Raw genomic sequence first — 23,778 nt, 5'->3', positions numbered from 1 at the left:
CATTCTTCAATTATTTTAACAAAATTGTCACATAGTATGGGCATTATCATGCTTAAAAAAATGTATATAGAAAATCAATCATTATATGATTATTAAAATATTATTAGTTTTTTTCTAAATATTAAAATTTAAATATATTAAATGTTATGTTTAAATAATAATCATCATAAGCAATTAAATTAAACTCCAAATTTAATTGATTAAAATATTTAAAATTATAATTTTTACTTTCTTATAATAGATTCATATCTTCCATAATCAGCAAAACAATTTATTATTATTTACAATTAAAATTTTATATTATACAATAAATTTATGTTCTGTATAAGGAAAGGTTAGAATAAAAAAAAGAAAAAGAAAAAGAGAAGCAATCGGCGTAAAAGCTGCCAAGGCAAAAAGCCACGTAGGTACGGGAAGCGGACGAGCCTAACCCATTGAGGAATTCGAAGCAAGAGGCTCGGACGACACAGCTGGAGACAGGCTGTCAGCAACAAAGTCCCATTCACTTATTCCCCTAACTACGGCCTCGCTTTCTCTCTCCTTCTTCCTCTTCCTCTTCCTCATTCTCTCACTGTCTGCATCTTCATATCTACTTTACAACCAGTTTTAAGGGTTTCTGGATCCCTTTCTCGATTCTCCGTTTCGTCTTCCGTCGTCGTCGGATCAAGATCCTTCTCTTTGTAAGCTTTTCAGTGATCTGACTTTTCTTCATTTTGGTTCTAATTTTTTTGGATTTTTTTTTGGCTTTGTATGGTTTTATTGAAGTTATTTGTCTTTGTAAATTTTGAGGAAATTTGGTGGTATTCTTAGCTTAATGATTGTACTGCATGCACTGGTGATGACAATGAACATTTGAAATTAATTTGTTTATTTGTTCATAATTTTTGAAAAATGCACAGATTTGAAGTTTAGGGCTAACTGGACGTTATAATTTGTGATTTATTGGAATAACAGTTTGTAGTTGACGACAAACGGACGAAAAAGAAACGAAAAAGAAATTTATAGATTTTGCAACTTATATTTGTTAATGCTATTAAAAGTACGAGAAATCATACTTATATACTCCAATGTTAATTACAGAAAAAAGCTTTATCCTTTTAAGCCCAAAGTAATGACAAACGGGGTAAATTGTTTAGATTTATAGTGAGGTTTTATGAAATTGATGTTATATATTTATTTGTGACTATAACAAACTAAGTTACACATCTTATTTATGGTGAAAATTTTATATCAGGAGGGACATTGATAGGTTTAGAAGTGGAGTTGTTAGTTTTAAAATCATTTATTGGACGGTTTGACTATAATGTCCTCAGTACGCTGGTGATATATGGGTAGCGTAAACAATATTTGTTCATTTTGCCAGCAAGGGCGTGTGAAAGCATACTGTTGGCATTGTGTTAAATAGGATTATTGTTGTATGATAAAACGGAGCTACTCTTTGGGTATTATTAGTTAATTGTTGCCTTTGGAATTTTTTTGTGACATTTAAGCTTACAACTAATTTGGATGTTTTAATTGAACATCAATTTCATAAATTATCTATTACAGTATAACTCTTTTGGGTCCCGGTTATTAGAAAATGATTTTAATGTCATTCTCTAAATGATGTAAAGTGTTGATTTTGATTTGCTATTCTTGTATGAACTTAAGTTGTTGTGGTTACACAACTATTATTTACTTATATGTTTAAGGTCTTACCTAATATTTTTATTCTTGTCTAGTCAACATGCAGCATTATTGTTGCTTTTGTTGATGTGGAAACTTACAGCCTCTCTTGTGTCTCCTGTTGTTGTCTCTAATGTTTAATTAAGATGACATGTAAGAATTGGTTTTCCTAGTGACATAAAACATTAATAGTGATGCACATGGCAGTGAATCATTGTGTATTTCTCACTAACTATAAATGATGATATTTCCTAAATGCTTTCTTATAAATGAGACTGGCATTAATGTTGATTTATATGGTAGCTTGGGTGCGTTTGCACCAGCGCAACTTGACATATATGCTGCATGTGCCAAGTAATGAATTTAATATGATTCATGTCTGTTCACATTTAGACTGCTATATATCTGGTTATAGTAGGGTTTACATCTCATACATTTTAAGTTATTTTTATGAGAATGGCTTGCGTATTAGGTGATTGCTCTGTGGTCACATGCATCTAAAAATGTTCTTTACTTGGTTTTTATGATAAATTTCTGAAAACTAGAAATTCTGGAACAATTTCTTCATTTTATAGGAGAAATAGTGTGTGGCTGAAGGTGGTGGATTTTATCTTATTTTCTGCATGCCATAGAAATCTTTCTTCTTTTGTTATGGAGTTTTATTCATAATTTTTTGGTTATTAGTTGATTTATTCCTGTTTCCTATTCCACAGGTTCTTGGATCAAATAATTAAAGTTTGAGCTAAAGCTTGAAGGTTAGTTGCTGAAACAGCAGTCTAAATCTGAAATTTGTAAGTTTTGAATTGGCTAATGCTTGACATAGATGGATCTGGTAGATTGGCAAGAAGATACATGAGTTCTGTTGATAATGCTGCTTATTCATCTTCTCACATAGTTAATCTTAGTATCATCCAGTATTAATTCAGTAATAGCTTCTGAAAATAAGTCTCAGAAGGTCGCTTGTACACTATCAGAGGATCCTTTGTATCCATGCTGGCAGAGAGCATGCGTGGAATCTGTGTTTCGGGTAATGCCCCTGACGAGATATTCTGCCGAAGCATTTGGTGTGTTGACAATTTGTCTAGTTGCTCTGTTGATTCTTCTTGGTTTGTTGTGTATCGCATACTCGATTTACTTGCGTTCACGTGTTCTTAGACTAGGATTTATTCAGCTCAGTTATTTCAGTGGTCCTTGGATCATCCGAATTACATTCATTTTGTTAGCCATCTGGTGGGGTTTTGGTGAAATTGTACGGCTAAATTTTCTAAGACGGCAAGGAAGAGTGTTTAATACACTCAATTTGAAATGGCAAGAAAACGTCTGCAAATTTTACATTGTTTCAAATTTAGGTTTTGCAGAACCTTGCCTCTTCCTCACTCTGGTGTTTCTTCTTCGGGCACCTTTACAGAATATGGACACTGGAATACTAAGCAGAAAATGGAATGGGAAAACAGCAGGCTATGTTCTTCTCTACTGCATCCCTGTGTTTGTTCTTCAACTCATTCTTATTTTGATTGGACCGGAGTTACGCAAGGATAGGAGAGAATTACCGCCATATTTCACAAGAACAGCTACTACTCCAGTGATGCAAAATTCTGCTGATGACATCGCTCTCTGCACTTACCCTTTACTGAATACTATTCTTCTTGGGCTTTTTGCCACCGTTTTGACTGCCTACTTGTGTTGGCTTGGAATGCGGATTTTGAAATTGGTTATCAATAAGGGTTTGCAGAAGAGAGTTTACACATTAATTTTCTCAGTTTCAAGTTTCCTTCCATTAAGGGTTCTTTTACTTGGTTTATCTGTTTTATCTAAACCAGAGCAATTTCTGTTTGAAGCTCTTGCATTCTCAGCTTTTGTTGTCCTGCTATGTTGTGCTGGGGTCTGTATTTGCGTGCTTGTATACTGTCCAGTTGCGGATTGTCTAGCTCTGGGGAATCTTCATAACTTCGAGGTTAGGAGAAGGGTTGTTCTTGATGATCAGAATGACACTGTTTCTCTTATCGCTAATCAGAGCCATATTGAAGGAAGTGTTGGTATTAGCCCTGAGAGGAATTCTGATGTCTCTACTAAGCGTGGATCGATTTCTTTTCGGACTTTCGAAAAAGATGGGACCTCGACTGGGGCATTCGTGGAACTGAGCCTCTTCTCTCCTAGCAGAGATGTAACCCCACCAGGATCACCACCGCTTCTGGGCTGGCCAATGCGGCCTCCAACGCATGTTCATGGACCCTAAAAGTAATCAAGAAACTGAGTAGTTGTGGTGAATATCAATTTTGTGGTAAAGAAAACTGATTGTAAAGGATTTAGCTTCAAAATAAGGATCTTTATTCTTGTTTTGTTTTCGTAAATTTAGATATGATGGTTTTGCTTGATGGAATTTATAATTCGAATACCCCTTTTGTAACATTCTTATAACCTGTTTTTATCTGCACCAATGCTTTTAAAATTGTGGTTTATTTTGCTAGGTCGAAATTGAAGGTTGAATGGTATAACGTCAAAATCGTGCAATTCTTTTCTGCCTTTTCTCATGCAATTCTTTTATGGTGGTGACCAAGCTTGTTTTATGACGCCCTGCCTCATTTTCTTTTCTAAGGACAATGTCTGCCCTGACTCATTTTAAAGTTCAATTTTGAAAAAGAAATGTGTAGAAGAATATTCTTAATGGACTAAGGTGTCGTAGGGGTTACGTAAGGAGGATTCAGCATAAAAAAGATTAAAAAAAGTAGGTCTTTTAATTCCACTTTTTCTAGGTGAACTCTGGTCTGGCATTCCATTGCCAGCTTAACATTGCTTTGTTTGGAGCTGGTCTTTGATGAATATGAGCTGGTCATTGCCTAATAATAGGCACCGTTGTTTGTATTTCTTTTTTGGGGCCCAAAATTTAAGCAATAAGGTCAAAGTTCAAGATTTGACTAAGAAGATGGGCATTATGGTCATTCCGATATTCAATTGTTGATTTGTCTTAACGTGAGGCGTCGGTGCGTGCTTCGTGTGCGTTGGTTTATTACATTTACAGAAATTCTAGCAGCAGTTGATGTAGCAAACGCTTTTGTACACTCGAATTTAACAGCGCCACATAAGGCGTGTTTTTAAAGCTAAAACTGGTTACTGATTAAACTGGAAAAATTTTATAATGAAATTATGAGCCTTAACACCAAAACTTTCTTCTTTTCTCTTTGCTTCCCTTTACATTCTTGCTTATGTTTTTCTTTTCATTTTTTTAGCAACTTACCTTAGACTTAATAACTTACTCGGATGAATTTGTTTCAAAATTTTCAAGTTCTATTTTTAACCAATAATAAAAAATAATAGCCTGAATTTGAAAAATAAGCAAGAATCTAAAGGGAAGCAAAAGAGAAAAAAAAAAAAAAAAGCTTTAACCTTATGGCTCATAATTCTATTATAAAATTTTCTACATTAATCTAGTCGGTTTTAGCTTTTAACACGCACTTTACGTGTCATTGTTAAAATTCGAGTGTCTAAACGCGTTTGCTAAATCCACTGTTGCTAACATTGCGTTGTAGACGACCTTTTAACAAATCGACTACTCAAAACCGTGTGCCGCTAACATTTCCCATATATTTTTGTAGTACCATTAGCCCTAATAAAGTTCCACCGTCCTTCAACCTTGATATAAAACCAAACCATTGAAGAATCAAAAAACTTTGATTGATTAAGAAAGAAAAATCCTCAAGCGAGAACAAAAGCGATGGCCTCGTTCGAGCAAGCACCGCCTGGAGATGCGAAAGCCGGAGAGAAGATCTTCAAGACCAAGTGCGCTCAGTGCCATACCGTCCAAAAAGGAGCCGGTCACAAGCAAGGTTGGTCTCTCTCTCAGATCTGATTTCATTGTTCTTTGATTTTAATTATTTGGTTTATTATTTTTATGTCGAGTCTCGTATGAGATATAACTTCTTAATTTCATGCTTTTATAATTTTATTAATTACTACATCTAGCAATTTGTTCTTCTGTTTTTTCTTTCATGTCATTTTCTTATAGCTTTTTTCTTCTTTGATTTTGATATCTTTTAAACATTTTTTAGTCAGAATGATTTGATCTTTATTGTTCTCAGATTCAATAATAGTTTCGTTACTATTTGCAAACCGATCCGGCATATATTTATTTCAGTTACTATTTGCAAACTGATCCGGTATTTATTTTTATTTGGTTTGATTAAAAGAAGCTTTAAATTTGAAAAAAAAGAGAGTAAGTTCCTAAGTTATTTGGTTTGATTTGAATTGAAACAAGATGATTCACACATAATTTTCTATATGATACAATTTGGATTTATTAGTATTATGTTTTTTTTTTTTACTTTTGAAGTTTATGGGAAAATAAGTTTAGATTTGTGAAATTTGCAGGGCCAAATTTGAATGGGCTTTTTGGGAGGCAGTCTGGCACAACAGTGGGATACTCGTATTCCGCTGCTAACAAAAATATGGCTGTGGTTTGGGGAGAGAACACATTGTATGACTACTTGCTTAATCCTAAGAAGGTATGTACAAGTCGAGTTTCTTTTTCAGAACAATGTTGGTGAATTTTGCGTGTTATTCTAAGTTTATAACTTATGAACATAAAAGGAAAACTGTTTTGGGTATGAATTCTGTGACCTTTGGTCGTGTTTGGTACATAGGATGATGGATGATATCATCCTCTAATATGTATGGATTATATCTAAAGAAAAAGATGGGATTGCAAGAAGGATTAATCATCTTCTTGGCATCGGATGATTTGATCCTCTCAAAGTGGAGAGAATTATTTTTAATCCATGGGATTTAACTTATATGTCCTATTATACCTTTAAAAATTATATCAGTAATTTAAATTGTATAAACTTTAAGGAAGGATAATTTTAATCAATAAATAAAATTGTTATATTCTAATCCTTGCACGCATTAAACACAAGATAGGATGATATTATTTAATCTAATCCTATTCATAATATCATCTTGTTTTCTCCGTTCACAATCTTGTGCACCAAACACACTCTTTAGATATTAATTGCATGGATTGTATCATGGCTTTGAAATATTACAATGGACTTTTATTTGGGATCATATATAGTATAACTGTCTTATTAACTAATTGTGAATTTCAAAACAACTTGAGGAAGATTAGTTTCTGTTGGATGGTAGGGGCAGTGTGTGCTAAGTGCTAAATATGGTCAAACCAACTCGAGGAACTGATAACATGGAAGTATGGAAATGACTTTTAGGTGCACAAAGAGTTTTTATCTGGCATAAACTATAAATTAAAGGATAGACATTTTTTTTCTTTCTTTTATTTTTTTACATGAAGTGGTAAGAATGTTATTTATGTACAAAGAAGCACACTATGGGGTTCAAAGAAATCATCTCTTGTTGCTATTGTTTAGCAGCGAAGGTGATCTCTTACAAGACAGTTCTCGTTTGGTGGTAGTGTATTCATTGTTAATGTTGATTTCTGTTGCCATAACTATGCTTTATGGGTAGTTCATCTCATTTCAGGAAGATATCTTTTTTTATATTCTTATCATGATTGTGATTGTTGCAATACATCAGCTATTACCATGTTTGCATTTTGGTGGCATCGTGCTTTTGATGCAACTGACTGGGTTTAGATAGGTATGAAGTAAATATATTTATGCTAGCATAGCTGAGTTTGCTTGATTTGAGTCATGGTTTGTGAGTGACAGTACTTTCTCACTTTCAGTTTACTAGCATCTTTTTCTCCTTAAGCATGAAATTTCATTGTTGAATGGCTATTACAATTGATGGTTTGGTGGTAAACTTTGCTTTTGCAGTATATTCCTGGTACAAAGATGGTTTTCCCTGGATTGAAGAAGCCACAGGAACGTGCTGATCTCATTGCATATCTGAAGGAATCAACTTCCTGATGCGTCTGCGTTATATCAGCTAATTTTGAACAAAATGAAGAGTTTTTTTATCAATAATGTAGGAAAAAAAACTAGGCCATTCTTAAAATAAAAAACTATTACCAGCTCCAAGATAATTTGGGTTTTGGAGTTCAAGTATTGAAAAGATTTTTTGTAAGACCAATCTCATGAGAATGAGGCATTTCAAATTTTCTTGAACCTTTGATGATTTATTCAGGCCCTGACAGTTGCCCTGTTAGGTGTCTTTTAACTTGCGATGGTATCTTAATTATTAATTGACGTGGCGATTTTGGGGTGAAAATGAGTGTATTAATATTCAAATTCGATTTGAATAAATTTTAAATTCGATTTAATTATTATCAAGTCGAGATCGAATTTGAGTAGTTTAATTTATTAATCAAATTTAGTTTGAATATTTTTATATTTGGTTCAAATAATTTATGAGTTTAATCGAGTTTTTATTTTTAATATATTTTAATTAATAAAATATTTTAAATTCGAATTCTTGAAATGTAAGAATCGAGTTTATTTTTTTATATTAATTTAATTTAGTTGAGTGTGTTTGAATTTTTGTATTAATTAAATTTAATTGAATGGGTTTGAATAATTCAATTTTTATTTTAAATCAAGTTTAAGTTAAAAAAAAATTTTGATCGAGTTTGAATTAAATTTTAAATTTAAAGTCAAATCGAGCTTAAACTAAAAAAAAAAAATTTTTTAAATTGAATTCAAATAAAATTTTAAATATTAAATTTAAAGTCGAGCAAGTTCAAAATCGAATTACTAACCTTGAATTCAAATTTAATGCTGCATCGCTCTTCCACCCCTGACCCCTTGATGTCAAAGATTTGGGTGACAAAGTTTTGTTGGATTTACTTTATAGTGTAGTAATAATAGTCCAACACCACAGATTGATGACCCAAAATGGGTTGTGGATTATTAAGTTCGGCCTTTTGGTTAGAGATTGGGTTATCCTGTAACAACTTTATTGAAGCTATTGAGATTAGGCTAGTCAAAGGAATAAGAAGATTTGGACTGAGCCCAGATTGTGGGATTAGGTATACTTTACTGGACTGGATCTATATTTTACAACACCCTTGGGCTTCCAAAGAAATGAGAAAATTTGGGGTAAAGCCCAAATAGTAACGATTTAATTGCTTGTTGTGTGATTGAATCCCCGAAGAAGTAGGTGGCATTCGGCCGAAAGAAGAGTACAAGTAACAAAAACAGCCCAATGATCAGTATTAGACTACAGTTAACTGCTTGAGTTAAGGCAAAGCAAAGATTCTTAGAGTGCACATAAGCCAATTCAGGCCTGCCTCCAGTGGAATGGCCAGGAATCTGCTGTCTCATTGGACCATTATACATTGCTCTTGCAATTTAGTGGTAGTAACTACAAAACAAAAGGTTGCAATCTCCTGTTACATGTTTATATGAAATTGGGACTTTCATGAAGCTGATTGGTCTAAAGTGGGAGAGAAATTATCCCAATAAGGAGACTTTAGAATGGTCTAAATAAGTTGGTCTTGCATGAAATTAGTTGCTTGACTCTCCATGTCGTTAAGAGAATTATAGAAGATTTGGGATTATTTCTTTGACAAATTTCATGATCTTTATTTCAATAACAGCAAAATGCGTGTAAAACTTTCAAAATTAAGAGATTAAGATCCTTTTTTTAGATAATTAAAACTGTTAAATATTATCAACGAAAATTAATATAAATAATAAAAGATGAATGTTAGGTGCATTAATATTCAGATTTGAATCATCTCATGATTTTTCGTTATTATATGATATATAAATCTAAAAATTTTATGATGAAAATCTAATAAATTCATAAATTCCAATTGAATATTTATACAAAAAAAAAAAAAATCAAACATTGATCTACCTTTAATGTCTACTGTGAAAAACACTGGATCATGATAAGTTTATACCACTAAACAAATAGTCAAAAGGCAAGAATATACCGCCAGCATCACCCAAGTAGAAAGAAACAAAACAGGATTATATCATTTTCTTTGATTTGCTCATCCATTTTGACTTATTTTCATTTTGGCTCAATTGATTCAAGTTTGTTTCATTCATGCCATTACCTCTTTGAACAGTATCATAGATATCTTCTTAAGATATTAAAACTTTTTCGTAACTCCCAAGAAAGAGAAAAAAAAAAAAGAAGCTTGCGTGCTAGATTTTTCTATGAATGTTCGTTGATGGAGAAAGGGACTTAAAAATAATTACGTAATAAAAGCAGGGGTTTTAAATGAAAACAAACTTAAATGTTAGGGACCCACATTAATATAATTAGGCAACAAAATCTTGTCTAACTCAGAAATCCGGGGGACAAAGAGCACAAAGAAAAAGTCTTCTGTTCTTGTTTATGTTTCCAGTAAATCCCACAGAGCAGTTCCTATAAATTCGGCAATTGAAGTATTTTGTCTTTCTTTCAACATTGTACCAACCCATTTCTTTCCCCACAAACTATTTCAGTTTCTGTCCAAATCTTCCCAGGTTAGAGACTTCACTGTCCTTCTATTTCATTTTTGAATCAAGTTTTTTAAATGGTCTTTATTACTTATAAGGTATATTATAAACTTATTCATAATTTATTAGTATGCATATCAGTATATTTATGTGTCGTGAATGTCTTTGAAGTTCTATCAGTCATTCAGATGATCAGTGATTGCTGGAAAATGGGTTATTAATGGATGCGGATTTTAGCCGTTGACTACTTGTATGGATGTTTGTATGTATGTATGTATGGATGGATGGATGGATGGATGGATGTATATAGGTACATAAGTACATTGGTATGTATGGACGCATATATGTATAGTGTTTGGATTTAATTTATGCCTGTTTTTAGTTGGAGAGGGACATATGAATGTATGAATGCATTTATGTACGCATGTATGCATTGTTACTTGTTTGACCAGAATTGATTCCGGTGAACTGGGAAATCTTGGGTTTACTGTATACAATTTTAGTGGATTAGTAGTCTATGGATACTTAATTCAGTTTCTTAATCTGATTAATTTAGTTTAAACTTTAAAAATAGATCTAAGAAAGGGTTTTGGATTGGATCCAAGTTTTCTATATCGGCTTGCCGTGTGTAATAGTATCTTGATGCCTTATTGTTGTATTGTACTGCCTGAGGTATGAATATATGAGAATTATGAAATTCTAAATTTGTATTTCTTTCTTTTGAAAGATTTTTACTTCTTTGTAATTGCTTAAAGGATGGAGAAAGGGAAAACAATATGTGGCATCATTCAAAATCAAAACTTATTTTAGAAAGTTTTTAGTTTTATTATCTTCATGTCACAGTTGTGAGTTGTTTGAATGCAAATTGAGCTGAGTTTTGTTATTTGTGAATTCAGGAAATATGTCTGAGACAAAGATCTTCGGTAATGGTTTGGACGAAGGAGATAAAGACACATCTAATCATTCAATAAATAAGGTCAGCTATGTTCTTATTTACATTTTGGGAGTTTACTTCTGCTTTATGGAATTGCAGTAAGGCCATTTTTGCTCATGTTTGAAGGGTCTGACTTGATTTCATTTGGGTTAGAAGCCTTCATACACAAATACTAAGTGGATATAAAAGATTGTGTGTTTTTATATCATTGTTAAAGTCACAGCTAGGTGACGTAAAGGCATCTGATCCTTATTAGAGAAAGATGTGCAAGATCTAGTAAAACCAGATAAATTCAATGATTTATTCATTTTGTGGCCTTTTGATGTTGAAGCCATCCTGCAGCTGGCCCTGTTTTCAATCATTATTCTTAATGCACCATACAGATTAAGGGTGCTTAATTGCTTATGATGTTAGAAGTCTAGAAAAGATTCTCTATCAAATGAACTTCTCATTGATGAAAGTCGATGTCATTACTGCTTTTATGTTTCAGCTGTGCATTTAGTGTCTGCTTATGTTTTAGTACATAGACGTCCAACTTGCATTTCTAAACTTTGCAGGCTCTTTTGTACATATTTACATCTCTGACTACTTTTGCATTTTTGGCTGCAGGTTGACCCTGGCAAGCCTGCATCATTGACTTGGAAGCGAAAACTAAATGATGAGGGATGTGTTCCTTCAATGTTCACTCTAACATTTCAAGAGAAACTTCATATGGTATGTTTATATAACAAGATTTTTCCAAGCCTTTACAAATCATAAACCTCATGTTGAATATATTACATCGTTTAACTTTTTATTCCTTGAAAAGTTAATGCATTGCAATGCTCATGGAGGTACTCTGCAAATGGATAAACAGAAAATAGCTTAAGCTGACCTGAAGATTGGCACATGATTGTGAACAGGGCACCTGTTGTGTTTAGGCTGTTGAATGGAATGTCCTAAACTCTTCATCAGAATTTGTGTATATTAATCATACACCATTTCTTTTTAGTCTGAGCAAATGTATAACACTGTTTGACAGAGTGTGCTTGTTTGAGAAGAATCATACAAGTAACAAAATCCTCTGAATAAAATTATACACTATCTTCAATACATTTTATTGTAGATGAATTTTATCTCTTGAAATTTGCCGAAAAAGTTTGCCTTACCATGCTAGACAGTGGACATAAGTTTAGTTTTCTCAAGTGTCTAAATGCCAATGCTTCCGGCAATTTCCAGTAAATCATACTAAACGATATGTATAAACAAGTTTTTCTTACTACTTGAAGTACGTTTGATAGTGTATAAGAAGTACAAGGCGAAGATAGCTTTCGACATACATTTATCTGTGCATTTTTTGGTAGTGAACATTACAATGTTTTAACCTTATTTGAATCAAAATAGACAAGTCCTTACAGTATAATGATAGAAGTATATGGAAAATGCTTACCTTTTCTTGTTATTTACATCCACAAATAATTTCTTTTGCTTTGATAGGCTCCAATAGGTATTCGACTGTGGCAGCATGTCAGAGAACAATCAAGCAAAGGACGGGTAATGTTCTTAAATTTTTTTTCTTAGGTTTATGTGTTACAAATGGTAAAGATTACCATTTGACCTTATTTCTCTGGTCCATTTTCTGACATTACATCTTTATGCAGCAGGTTTTTATCAACCCATTTGCTAAGCACTTTATTTCATCTTGTCATGGTGTTCCTCTAGGTGGTGTCGGGTAGGTCTTCATTCACTTACCCAAAATTTTAATTTCCTGTTACTTCAATGCTTAGCATTAAGAATGGATGCTTAGTTTATTGGTTATGTGTTTATTTGGGGTGTACAGTCAACCTAAACTGTTCCTATACTTATTAATTTACTAATAAATAAAAAATTTAATTATTTTAATTATTTAAGCATGTGTTTAAGCTGCACATATTTGTATATAGTTTGTGATGGATTTTGGAATATGGAAAATTTTGTGTGTAGAAAATGTTGACGGTATCATAATGTTCACTGAATTTTGAGATGTACCCACTTTCGATGCTTGGTTTGTTTTATTGACTATCTTATGACTAACTCTTTTAATATTCTCCTCCCCCTCCTTCCCCCTTCACAATCACAACCTTCAGAGCCGGAAGCATTGGAAGAAGTTACAAGGGTGAATTTCAGCGCTGGCAACTATTCCCTAGAATATGTGAAGAGAAACCAGTTTTAGCAAATCAGTTTTCTGTAAGTTGGATATCCCTAGCCAGCATAGAGAAAGGAAATATTCTGTTGTTCCATCATTTCTATTCTCATTAGCTATAATTAAACCAGAAGCATATTCTATCAAAAGTAGGCTTGTTATAAAGCTGGAAATTATCCTAACGAGCATATTATGCAATGCTAATTTGAATCTGTGAGTCTGTGACATTGTTAATCGTTTGATGAACATGACTTTCAGGCAGAAGTGACTGCAAGATGATAGAAGTTGAGATTAAGAATTGTCCTCCCTCCCCTTTTGTTTTTTAACTGTCAGTACTATTACCTTTTTAATTCTAGGAGATGATGTGTAAGATTCATGACCAGAATATCTTTTAATTGTTTATTTGAAAAAAGGAATATTAATCTATCTTAATCAAATGTAAATGTTTCTTGCAGATTTTTGTTTCACGCTCAAATGGTGAAAAGTATTCCAGTGTACTGTGCTCAGCGAATCCTGAGCTGGTGAAGTAAGCAGATATTCTTTTATCTCTTATGATTAATAAATGAATGCCATTAATGATTGCTTGAGAGTTACTCTTGTTTATGTATGAATTTGACACAAAATAAATGGGAGTAAGATAAAAAAAAAGGTTTATCTTACGAGTTATCAATATCATGTGCATTAACAGAGAAGATTCAGTCTCTGGAATTGGTTCTTGGGACTGGAATCTGAAGGGTAATAATTCTACATATCATGCTTTATACCCGAGGGCTTGGACAGTTTATGAAGGTATCTACATTATCAATGGTGAACTGTTGTGTTTTTATGACCGTATCCTTGGATATATCATCTTATAAGGTGGTCATGATTTTGTCTTAAAATGCAGGTGAACCTGACCCATCACTTAAAATTGTTTGTCGCCAAATTTCACCTGTTATTCCTGATAATTACAAAGAAAGCAGCTTTCCTGTTTCAGCTTTTACTTTCACTGTGAGAATGGGTCTTCTAAAAATTTGCTTTGCTATGGTGAACGCAACTTGCTTTGGTATTGATCAGTTGATTTTTGATATTTCAGTTATATAATACTGGAAAGACCACTGCAGATGTCACATTGCTTTTCACTTGGGCTGTGAGTAACTAATTTTCTTTAATGTTTGAATGACTCAACTTAATCAACAATTAGTGCTCATGCAAAATAAGTTTTGTGCATGTCTACTCAGAATTCTGTGGGAGGAGTTTCTGAATTTTCTGGTCGTCACTCCAATTCAAAAATAATGTGAGCATCATGCTTCCTTAAGCTTGAGCTTTATATATATACATACATATATATATATATATATATATATATATGCGTGTGTGTATGGATGTATCTGTATTCTGATTTTCAATTTTACTCTTTTATAACATTAATTGTTTATTTAAGTAGTTCTTTCTAACAGAATATTCCTTATCTCTTTGTAGCATAATTGTGGTTTAATATTAACCTATCAAGTATATGATTTTGCTAGGATGAACGATGGTGTGCATGGTGTCCTCTTACATCACATGTAAGGTCATCAGTGAAAGTGGGAGATAAAAAATGTGTTTCAAGTTGGTTTGATCAGCTCAATAACTTTGCATTGCATCTTTTTGTTTTCTACAAGTAATACCCTGTATTTATTGGTACAGGTCTGCAAATGGACTACCTCTTGTGACTTTTGCAATCGCTGCACAGGAGACTGATGGTGTTCGTATTACAGAGTGCCCCTGCTTTTTAATATCTGGGAACTCAAAAGGCATAACTGCAAAGGAAATGTGGCAAGAAATAAAAGAGGTTTGTTCACTTTGCCTTCCTCAATTTCCATGTGCTACGTACAATACAATCATTGACTTTGCATCTCTGCTTCAGTCTACAATCATACAGCATTAGCAACAGCTATATCCTGCTGTTTTGTGCTGTAGCAGTTCAACTCTTGTCAAAATAGTTAAAGGCAAGCCTTGCATTAACAAAGATTTTAGTTACTGAGTTCTTATAAGGGCAGAGCAATGTCAAGAAAGTGAATGGTTACAAAATTACTGGGCCAGCAAAAATATTTTCGCTCTGTTTGGTTGCTTTTTTCCCAAACTAAAATGCAAAGAGCAAAAGGAAATATTTGCTTCCCAGTGTCTTTATTATCATTTTACTGAACTTGAGACTTCTCAAACTTTTTTATAGCATGGCTCCTTCGAGCATTTAAAGTCCAATGAAGCGTCAGTGGCTTCGGAGCCAGGGTCCTCTATAGGGGCAGCCATTGCAGCTTCTGTGACAATTCCATCTGATGCTGTACGTACTGTTACTTTTTCTTTGGCATGGGACTGTCCTGAAGTAAACTTTCTTAGTGGAAAAACTTATCATAGGTGTGTGGCAAAATACTTGTACAAGAAATATCACAACTTGAAAGATTATCTGCATGCTAATTGGTGTATGTATCTACAGGCGTTATACAAAATTCTATGGAACTGATGGAGATGCCGCCGCAAATATTGCACATGATGCTATTCTTGGTTATAATTCTCTGCTCTCTTTATGTTAATCGTGGTTTTTGATTTTATAAGTAATTTTTCTTAGAAATATGATTGTTAATAGAAATTCTACTCCCCAAGTTTTAAGTTCATCAGTCTCTAAAACCAGTTGCTTATGGTACTTATTTTGCATTTCATATATATTTTTTCCTGAAATAGAGCACAGCAATTGGGAGTCACTGATTGAAGCATGGCAAAGGCCTATACTCGAAGACAAGAGGCTTCCTGAATGGTTAGCTCAGACTTATTATTTGCAATTACTTGTGATGTCAGGCTCTAAGTCTTTTGAACCCTTTCAACAGGTACCCTGTACTTTTATTCAATGAGCTCTATTATCTTAATTCAGGGGGAACAATTTGGACAGGTGCCGGATGTTGCTCTCAATTGTTAAAATTAGATTTCTTATGAAGGACTTGTGGTAATCTTTTCCCTTTTTGTTTGTACTGCAGATGGATTATCTCCAGTCCATAGTTTAGTGAGCATTGGAGGAAGGAAGTTTTCCCTTGATAGATCACAGTTAGGTTTGACAAGCATTATTGATGTTCCCCATCAAAGTGATACTGCCATTGACATTCTGGGAAGGATGACTTCTATACTAGAGCAAATACACACTCCAATTGCATCAAATTCTGCTTTTGGAACAAATTTGCTGCAAGAAGGAGAAGAAAACATTGGTCAATTTCTTTATCTTGAAGGAATTGAGTATCACATGTGGAACACCTATGATGTTCATTTTTATGCGTCTTTTGCACTAATCATGTTATTTCCAAAACTTCAACTCAGCATCCAGAGAGACTTTGCAGCTGCGGTAATGATGCACGATCCTAGTAAAATGAAACTTTTAATTGATGGACAACTGGTTCCAAGAAAGGTTCTTGGAGCTGTTCCACATGATATTGGAATTGATGATCCATGGTTTGAGGTAAATGCATATTGCCTTTATGACACTGATCGATGGAAGGACTTGAATCCAAAATTTGTTCTCCAAGTTTATAGGGATGTGGTTGCCACTGGTGACAAGAAGTTTGCACAAGCTGTTTGGCCCTCAGTTTATGTTGCAATGGCTTATATGGATCAATTTGACAAGGATGGTGATGGGATGATTGAGAATGAAGGATTCCCTGATCAGACATATGATACATGGTCCGTGTCAGGTGTGAGTGCCTATAGTGGTGGGCTATGGGTGGCAGCCTTACAGGCTGCATCTGCCCTGGCACGCGAAGTAGGAGACAAAGGTTCTGAAGATTATTTCTGGTACAAGTTTCTGAAGGCAAAAGTTGTCTATCAGAAATTGTGGAATGGTTCTTACTTCAATTATGACAACAGTGGCAGTCGCACAAGTTCATCCATTCAGGCTGATCAATTGGCTGGACAATGGTCTGTAATGATGGATGTAACTTATATTATAGTTCCAGTATTTGCTTTCAGATAGTCTAGAATATGCTTTTACTTAGAATTTTAAATTTCTAAATTTGCACTTTGAAAGTATTTTTTTAATTCGAAACTTAGGATTTTCTCCCATTTCCTTTTCTGGTTAGAAAACATAACCGGTACTTTTAAAATTGATGCCGACTTACATGCATGTTCCGTATAATGTTAAGAGTTAAGCTGATTGAAACTTCTAAATATGTAGGCTTGAAACAATTATGTTTGTTGCTTTTGATGCATGCGCCTTTTTCACCCCAGCTATATCTCTTTACACCATTTTGGTCATGTGCTAATGAATTAGAAGATTTTTGTAGGTATGCAAGGGCATGTGATCTTTTGCCAATAGTTGATGAAGATAAAGCAAGAAGTGCGATAGAGATGGTTTACAATTACAATGTCTTAAAAGTGAAAGATGGAAAACGGGGGGCTGTAAATGGGATGCTGCCTGATGGAAGAGTTGATATGTCATCAATGCAATCAAGAGAAATATGGTCTGGAGTTACATATGCTGTGGCTGCAACAATGATCCACGAAGATTTGGTGGATATGGCATTTCATACTGCAAGTGGAATCTTTGAAGCAGCCTGGTCTGAAGAAGGACTTGGGTAAGATTTCTTTCTTTCTTTCTATAGTTGGTATGATTTTTGTGGAAAACTGAACCCCCTCCCCTAATGTTTGAGCAACATACGATAGATACTGAAGGTTTTCAGAGATTATGAAATTTTCCTTTAATGCTGATTTTTTCCCAATGGCTATGACCTCAGAAGAAAGTGATCCATCCTGGAATTTGCGATTGGAGTTGTAACCATGTCTTCGGATGTGTAGTCTCTTGATTTACTTTCTTTTTTGCTCTTCTCCTAAGCCAGTTAGAAACTTTGGCAAGTACCTACTTGACTCCATTCCAACCATTTGGTTGGTAATTGATACCATTAGATAAGATGTTAAATGAGATGTTCGTGTTAGATGATCATCGAGTTGAATGTTTTTTATTTCCAGCTCTGCTTAAAAAACCAGATAGTTCAAACAATCTCATGGAAAGGATTTTTACCCTTTCAAATAATTGCATAGGAAAATTCTCCTCAAAACCTCTTCAAATGCATCTACTTCCCGAAATATCACATGGATAATTATCACCTGAATATTCTTCGTTTGCTCATGCTATTCTGTAGTTACTCATTTCAAACTCCGGAAGCTTGGAATACAGATGATCAATACAGATCTCTCGGTTACATGCGCCCTTTGGCCATATGGGCAATGCAATGGGCCTTATCAAGACCAAAACTTCGAAAGCAGGAGCCAAAACCTGAAGTGAAGGCAGATTCCCTACGCATACACCATACTGGATTCTCCAAAGTTGCTCGTCTTCTAAAGTTGCCTGAAGATCAAGGATCCAGGAGTCTTTTGCAGGTTATGTTTGATTATACTTGCAAAAGAATGTTGATATAATTGATTGCTCTAATCATGATTGTGAAAAGTAATGGTGCATCACTCAATAATTGGAAAACTTGAGTCAATCTTTGACACAAGATAGCTTTTCAGTATATTTTTTTTTTTTGCAATATCTACAGTCTCTTCATGTAAGTTTTAGCTGGTGTCTGATTTCATCTTCATTTGCAACTACGCAGTTTGATTTTGGTTATTTTTCTTTAAATTGCGCTGTGAGAATCAAACTATTCGAATTGTCACCAACACAATTCTTTTTTTTTTTTTTTTAATTTGAGAAAGGGGAATTCGAAGTTTAGAACTATGTTCTGAGTAGGGATCATGTATCAATTACTGAGTCAAATGCTTGGATGCTGTCGCCAACGCATTATCCAGTCTAGGAAATGAAGCTAATGTGATGAGTTAAAAGAAGCTAAATGTGTTTCTTAAATAAAATATTTTATTACCATGTCATAGGATGATGGGATTTAAAAAGAAAGCACGTAACGTTCACTAACTGAAATTGCCTCCATGGAGAAATTAGTCAACCACCTGAAAAGGATTACAAAACCCAAATGCATAACAACCGCAGATAACAGCAACTGCTCATTAATCTGGGGTTTTGGTCCAAGCAGAGTTCCACAAAAAAAGGATGGTCAACCGTTTTCTTTCTTTATTAACTTCCAAATAAAAATGTTTCAAATCCATTTCTTCTTGTCTACAAGCGACAAGAATTCTGTTGGTGTTTGATAACAAAGACATCAACAAAACGCCTAGCTCAGCAAGGGCGGTTTTCTAGTACCTGGGAAACCGCTCTTCAAATTTCCATTTCATTTTCATCAAGTGACACCTTTGCCAATTGTTGAATTCATTTCTAGTTTTGCAATTTTATGAAAATTTTAGGTCTTCTGAATCCTCTAGTTTCATCTTCTTTTTCGTTTGTGATTATGTAAACTGCATGCTTAGCAAAGGATTAGAAGATTCATTTGATTTGGGTCTCTGTACCCAATCCAAGACATGCTACATTGATTCTCGTTCTTGTTTAAAAAAGAATTCAGAGAAATGGCCGGGAATCACTTTTGTTCATGTCCTCTACCTGGCGAATGGATGAAGGGCAAAGTTATTGGATCAGGATCATTTGGAAATGTCCATATAGCCATGAACAAGGCTACTGGTGCACTTTTTGTTGTGAAATCTGCAGTGTCTTGTCCTGGACTTCAATCTCTAGAGAATGAGGCTACCATTCTTGAAGGCCTGAGTTCCCCATTCATTGTTCAATGCATGGGAAAGGAGTTATCAAAGGACTCAAATGGTGATCGTAAAATCAGCATATTCATGGAGTACATAGCTAGTGGTAGTTTGTCTGACGTGGCAGAGAAATTCGGTGGAGCATTGGACGAAGAAGTGATCCGGTTATACACCCGACAGATTCTATGCGGTTTGAAGTACCTTCACGAGAATGGGATCGTGCATTGTGATCTCAAGTGCAAAAATGTGCTTTTAGGCTCCTCAGGGCATGTAAAACTGACAGATTTTGGATGTGCAAAGAAGCTTAAAGACATGAAAAATAAGAGGGGGTTAGAAGGGTCTTGGCAATCTGTTGGAGGGACTCCTTTGTGGATGGCTCCTGAAGTTTTGAGAAATGAAGGGTTGGATTATGCTTCAGATATTTGGTCCCTGGGATGCACAGTGATTGAAATGGCCACTGGCAGGCCGCCTTGGAGTGATGAGGTTTCGAATCCAGTAGCAGCTATTTTGAAGATTGCATGTAGCAACCAAATGCCTTGTTTTCCATCACACTTTTCAAGGGAAGGGTTGGATTTCTTGGACAAATGCTTGGAAAGACATCCAAAAAGGAGGTGGACAGCAGAAGAATTGCTTGAACATCCATTTATTTCAGGAAAATCAGTCAGTAATTCCAGAATAGATGGATCATGTTCACCCTCAAGCATTTTAGATATCAGTGGCATGTACGATTGTGATTATGATTCAGATGAACCAGGGAGTTTCAATGAGGATGAGTCCCTTCACATTAACCGATTTTCCACAGGACATTGTATTCAAAGAAAGGGAACGGACAGCAGGCAGCAGGCGGAAATTGACTTGGAACCATTGGATGATTGGATTACTGTTAGATCTGGTGGACAATTTTAATTTGTATCATAATACATCAATAAGCCAGAAGTTTACCAAGGCCAAGGTGTTAGTTTATCTTTTTGGTAAAAAATGTTGTACAGATTTTCATTTCTTAAATCATATTGCACAGATTGTAGGAGAAAACAAAATCATGATAATAGCAAAAACTCTTTAGTCCAAATTACTACAATTTAGGATGATCACAACAAATTAACTTGCACTCGGATCGTCCAATCTGGTTTTTGTCAAGAAACGTTGAGTAATCGATGTCAGTTCGTCTCAGGAAAAATCTGTTACAACAGTTAGTTTCATTTGCTCTGCCGTAAATCAAGCTATCATTCCTCTGCGAGACTGCCGTAAATCTAACGGCAATAAAACTTTTAAATTGATATTTTGGTCTGGGTCTGTTACTGAATGGCCCCTTTGGACCAGAAGAGAAAGAGCTCATCAAAGTCAAATGATGGTTTTTCTTTGATTGAGTTAATCTGGGGCTAATTTTTTCATTTGACCCTGCTGTGACGGGCTCTTCAGCCCAAATTTAATTTTAATTGGGCCTTCTCATTATCCAGTTTTGGCGAATTTTAGTTTGTGTTTTTTCTTTTGAAGCAACTGTATAATTTGAATCTTTCATTGACAACTCATTCTAATTTTTTTTTTCCAGCTTTTTCCATCTAATTCAATTAATTAGCAAATAAAACTCATTTTAAGCATATTTTAATATAGCATGCAATGACAATCCAACTAACTCCGAATAATTCATAAACATTTGTATAACTTTCTGATTAGAAACTGGCCAATTATTGGACTTGTGAAGCATCAATGTACGCACGTCTTCTCAATTATAACTTTAATTTTCAAATAATGTACTTGACTTTCTTTCTTTCTGTCGGTTGCTCTCTATCTCTTTCTCTGTCCGACATTTCATTCTTTAGCTATTTGCTAATGGAGAAACAAGTTGGTTTGGCTAGTTGGAAAGCTTTTCAATGGAGTAACAAGAAGCTGTATGTTGAACGTGGGAGATGGCTGTAGGGCTTTAGTTCACATCGCACGACAGGAATATGGACAAGCTGAACAACAATAATTTTTTGTTATTTTGGTGGTTGTTAACGTGTTAAGATGGTGACACGCATTGAATTGCATGTGCATAGCATTTGTCTTCCCTCCATTTTGTCCCCACCTGGAGTTTTTCTTTTCCACTTTCTTCCCTACCAAACAGTAAATGACTAAAAAAAGCCTCTACTTATATTATTCCCGATCCAGCTAATCGATTTGCCATTTAACGCATAAAACTTAGGTGTTGCTTTCTTTTCGTCTTCCTACTACCTTGATTTCTTTTTTGTTGTTTTGCGGTAGCTAGCTAGTTTATGGTATACTTTATGCTTCAGAATATTTTCTCTCCTATGTGTGACGTCTTGCTCTCTTTCTCTTCTAAGTCTGCACCAGCAAAACCTGCTATTCCGACTCTGATTCTCTCCCCATCTCTTCGTCTCTGTTCAAGTCCCTATGTTGCTGTCCAAAACACAAACATCTACTGCAACTTCATGGATAGAAAAAGTAAGATACCATAAAAACAAAGGAACCCACTTCAAGTTCCCGGTCAATCCCCACTTTAGATACACTGCCTTTCTTTTTGTGTTTCTCTCCTTATGGTTTTTGTTACAAGTCTTTTGGTTCCCATCGACAAAAACCCATCCTCTTCCCAAAACTCAGTACCCCACCACCACTGTTTCCGCCATCTCCACCGCTAGTTATGAAGTTCATATAAATCATAAAACAACTAAAAAGTCATCGTCTCCCAAATGCAATGGAAGGGTGTCAGTTTACGTGTACAATTTGCCTGCGGAGTTTAACCTCGACCTCCTCGACGGTTGCAGCCACTTGAATGTTTACACCAACATGTGTCCCCACGTGGCTAACAGTGGTCTAGGCCAGCCCCTGGACAACATGGACCTAAGCTCGAGCGACTCCAATCCCTGGTTCGCCACCCACCAGTTCATAGCGGAGATGATTTTCCACGCAAGAGTAGAGAACCACCCGTGTCGCACGTGGGATCCAGCAAAAGCCAATCTGTTCTATGTTCCTTTCTACGGTGGTCTCCATGTGTCCAGCAAGTTCCGCGAGCAAAATCACACAATTCGCGACGCATTAGCCGTTAGATTGATCAACTATCTTCACGACCAACCCACGTGGCGCAAGCGTTACGGCAAGGATCACTTTATTGCCCTAGGGAGAACCTCGTGGGATTTCATTAGAACCGACAGTGGGCCCGATTTTGGGGCGAACTGTCTTCTAAATCTGCCATCTGTAAAAAACATGTCGGTGCTAACCGTAGAGAGAAATCCCTGGCACGGTTCAAACCAACACGGCATCCCTTACCCTTCCTACTTCCACCCGTCCACGTCAGATCAAATGTTGACGTGGCAGCGCATGATGCGGCAATCAAACCGGCCCTACTTGTTTTCCTTCATTGGAGCCCCACGTAAGGGCGTTGACAAAGCGGCCATCAGGGACGAAATGATAAAGCAATGCATGGAGTCCACTCGATGCAAGCTGCTGAAATGTAACGGGGGAAACCCCAAGTGCTACAATCCTAGTGACATTTTAACAGTAATGAGAGAATCTCAGTTTTGCTTACAAGCTCCGGGAGACTCTTTCACTCGAAGGTCAACGTTTGACTCGATCCTTTCCGGTTGCATACCGGTGTTTTTCTCGCGGCACACGGCGTATACGCAGTACGCTTGGTTTTTGCCTGGTGAGGCGTCAAAGTATTCAGTTTATATGGATGAACAAGGGGATGAAAGCAAAAGAATAGAAGAGAAGCTGTTGAAGATATCGAAAGAAGAGGTGGAGAAGATGCGAACTACGGTGATTGATATGATCCCAAGGCTCACTTACGCTCATCCTAATGCCAGTAGTAGCGATCTTGGGTTTAAAGATGTTGTCGACGTCGCGCTTGAAGCCTTGGCACAACATGTCAGGAACAAAATACAGCAAGATGATCTCGAAATAGCTGAGTCTAGGTATTAACAATTACGAGAAGACAATTAATTATAAAAATAAATTGAAAAAAAAAAGATGTATAGAGGCAGTTGTGTTGCGAATTAGTTTTTTAGACGAGTGAAAATTAA

General features: G+C 35.3%; 5 protein-coding genes across 19 annotated transcripts; all 5 read left to right on the top strand.

Moving 5' to 3' along the window:
• Window positions 1-520: 520 nt before the first annotated feature.
• On the top strand, window positions 521-4,075 carry LOC111308565 (uncharacterized). The gene is made up of 2 exons (XM_022906977.2): window positions 521-680; window positions 2,379-4,075. Exon 2 carries the CDS (start codon window positions 2,696-2,698, stop codon window positions 3,899-3,901), a length of 1,206 nt encoding a protein of 401 aa, XP_022762712.1. The 5' UTR covers window positions 521-680; window positions 2,379-2,695; the 3' UTR covers window positions 3,902-4,075.
• A 1,153-nt stretch (window positions 4,076-5,228) lies between these two features.
• Window positions 5,229-7,742, top strand: LOC111308566 (cytochrome c). The gene is made up of 3 exons (XM_022906978.2): window positions 5,229-5,489; window positions 6,031-6,164; window positions 7,452-7,742. The coding sequence occupies exons 1-3, from the start codon at window positions 5,378-5,380 to the stop codon at window positions 7,542-7,544; spliced, it is 339 nt and encodes a 112-aa protein (XP_022762713.1). The 5' UTR covers window positions 5,229-5,377; the 3' UTR covers window positions 7,545-7,742.
• Window positions 7,743-9,874: 2,132 nt separating this feature from the next.
• Window positions 9,875-18,796, top strand: LOC111308562 (uncharacterized). Of its 15 annotated transcripts, XR_016327854.1 has the most exons (22): window positions 9,875-10,055; window positions 10,200-10,338; window positions 10,925-11,004; window positions 11,572-11,676; window positions 12,439-12,495; window positions 12,603-12,673; window positions 13,068-13,167; window positions 13,579-13,649; window positions 13,812-13,912; window positions 14,010-14,113; window positions 14,199-14,252; window positions 14,344-14,399; window positions 14,632-14,670; window positions 14,792-14,936; window positions 15,318-15,499; window positions 15,579-15,646; window positions 15,824-15,896; window positions 15,967-16,028; window positions 16,114-17,041; window positions 17,407-17,697; window positions 17,857-17,970; window positions 18,262-18,712. XR_016327854.1 is itself a non-coding variant. In XM_089744082.1 (21 exons), exons 2-21 carry the CDS (start codon window positions 10,281-10,283, stop codon window positions 18,536-18,538), a joined length of 2,922 nt encoding a protein of 973 aa, XP_089600208.1. In that variant the 5' UTR covers window positions 9,875-10,055; window positions 10,209-10,280; the 3' UTR covers window positions 18,539-18,796. The 15 variants fall into 15 exon arrangements, 14 of the variants coding, with proteins under 14 accessions (XP_089600208.1, XP_022762704.2, XP_022762703.2 ...); XM_089744082.1 differs by lacking the exon at window positions 17,857-17,970 and having other exon boundaries at window positions 10,209-10,338; window positions 18,262-18,796; XM_022906969.2 differs by lacking the exon at window positions 17,857-17,970 and having other exon boundaries at window positions 12,606-12,673; window positions 18,262-18,796.
• A 440-nt stretch (window positions 18,797-19,236) lies between these two features.
• On the top strand, window positions 19,237-21,360 carry LOC111308564 (mitogen-activated protein kinase kinase kinase 17-like). The gene has a single exon (XM_022906975.2). It carries the CDS (start codon window positions 19,577-19,579, stop codon window positions 20,666-20,668), a length of 1,092 nt encoding a protein of 363 aa, XP_022762710.2. The 5' UTR covers window positions 19,237-19,576; the 3' UTR covers window positions 20,669-21,360.
• Window positions 21,361-21,431: 71 nt separating this feature from the next.
• LOC111308163 (putative xyloglucan galactosyltransferase GT17) lies at window positions 21,432-23,677 on the top strand. The gene has a single exon (XM_022906476.2). It carries the CDS (start codon window positions 22,154-22,156, stop codon window positions 23,675-23,677), a length of 1,524 nt encoding a protein of 507 aa, XP_022762211.2. The 5' UTR covers window positions 21,432-22,153.
• Window positions 23,678-23,778: the final 101 nt, after the last annotated feature.

The sequence above is a fragment of the Durio zibethinus genome, chromosome 2, assembly GCF_047325235.1.
Source record: "Durio zibethinus cultivar Kanyao isolate XHJ-2024 chromosome 2, ASM4732523v1, whole genome shotgun sequence".
NCBI lineage: Eukaryota > Viridiplantae > Streptophyta > Magnoliopsida > Malvales > Malvaceae > Durio > Durio zibethinus.
This window is presented reverse-complemented; position numbering and strand designations above follow the sequence as displayed.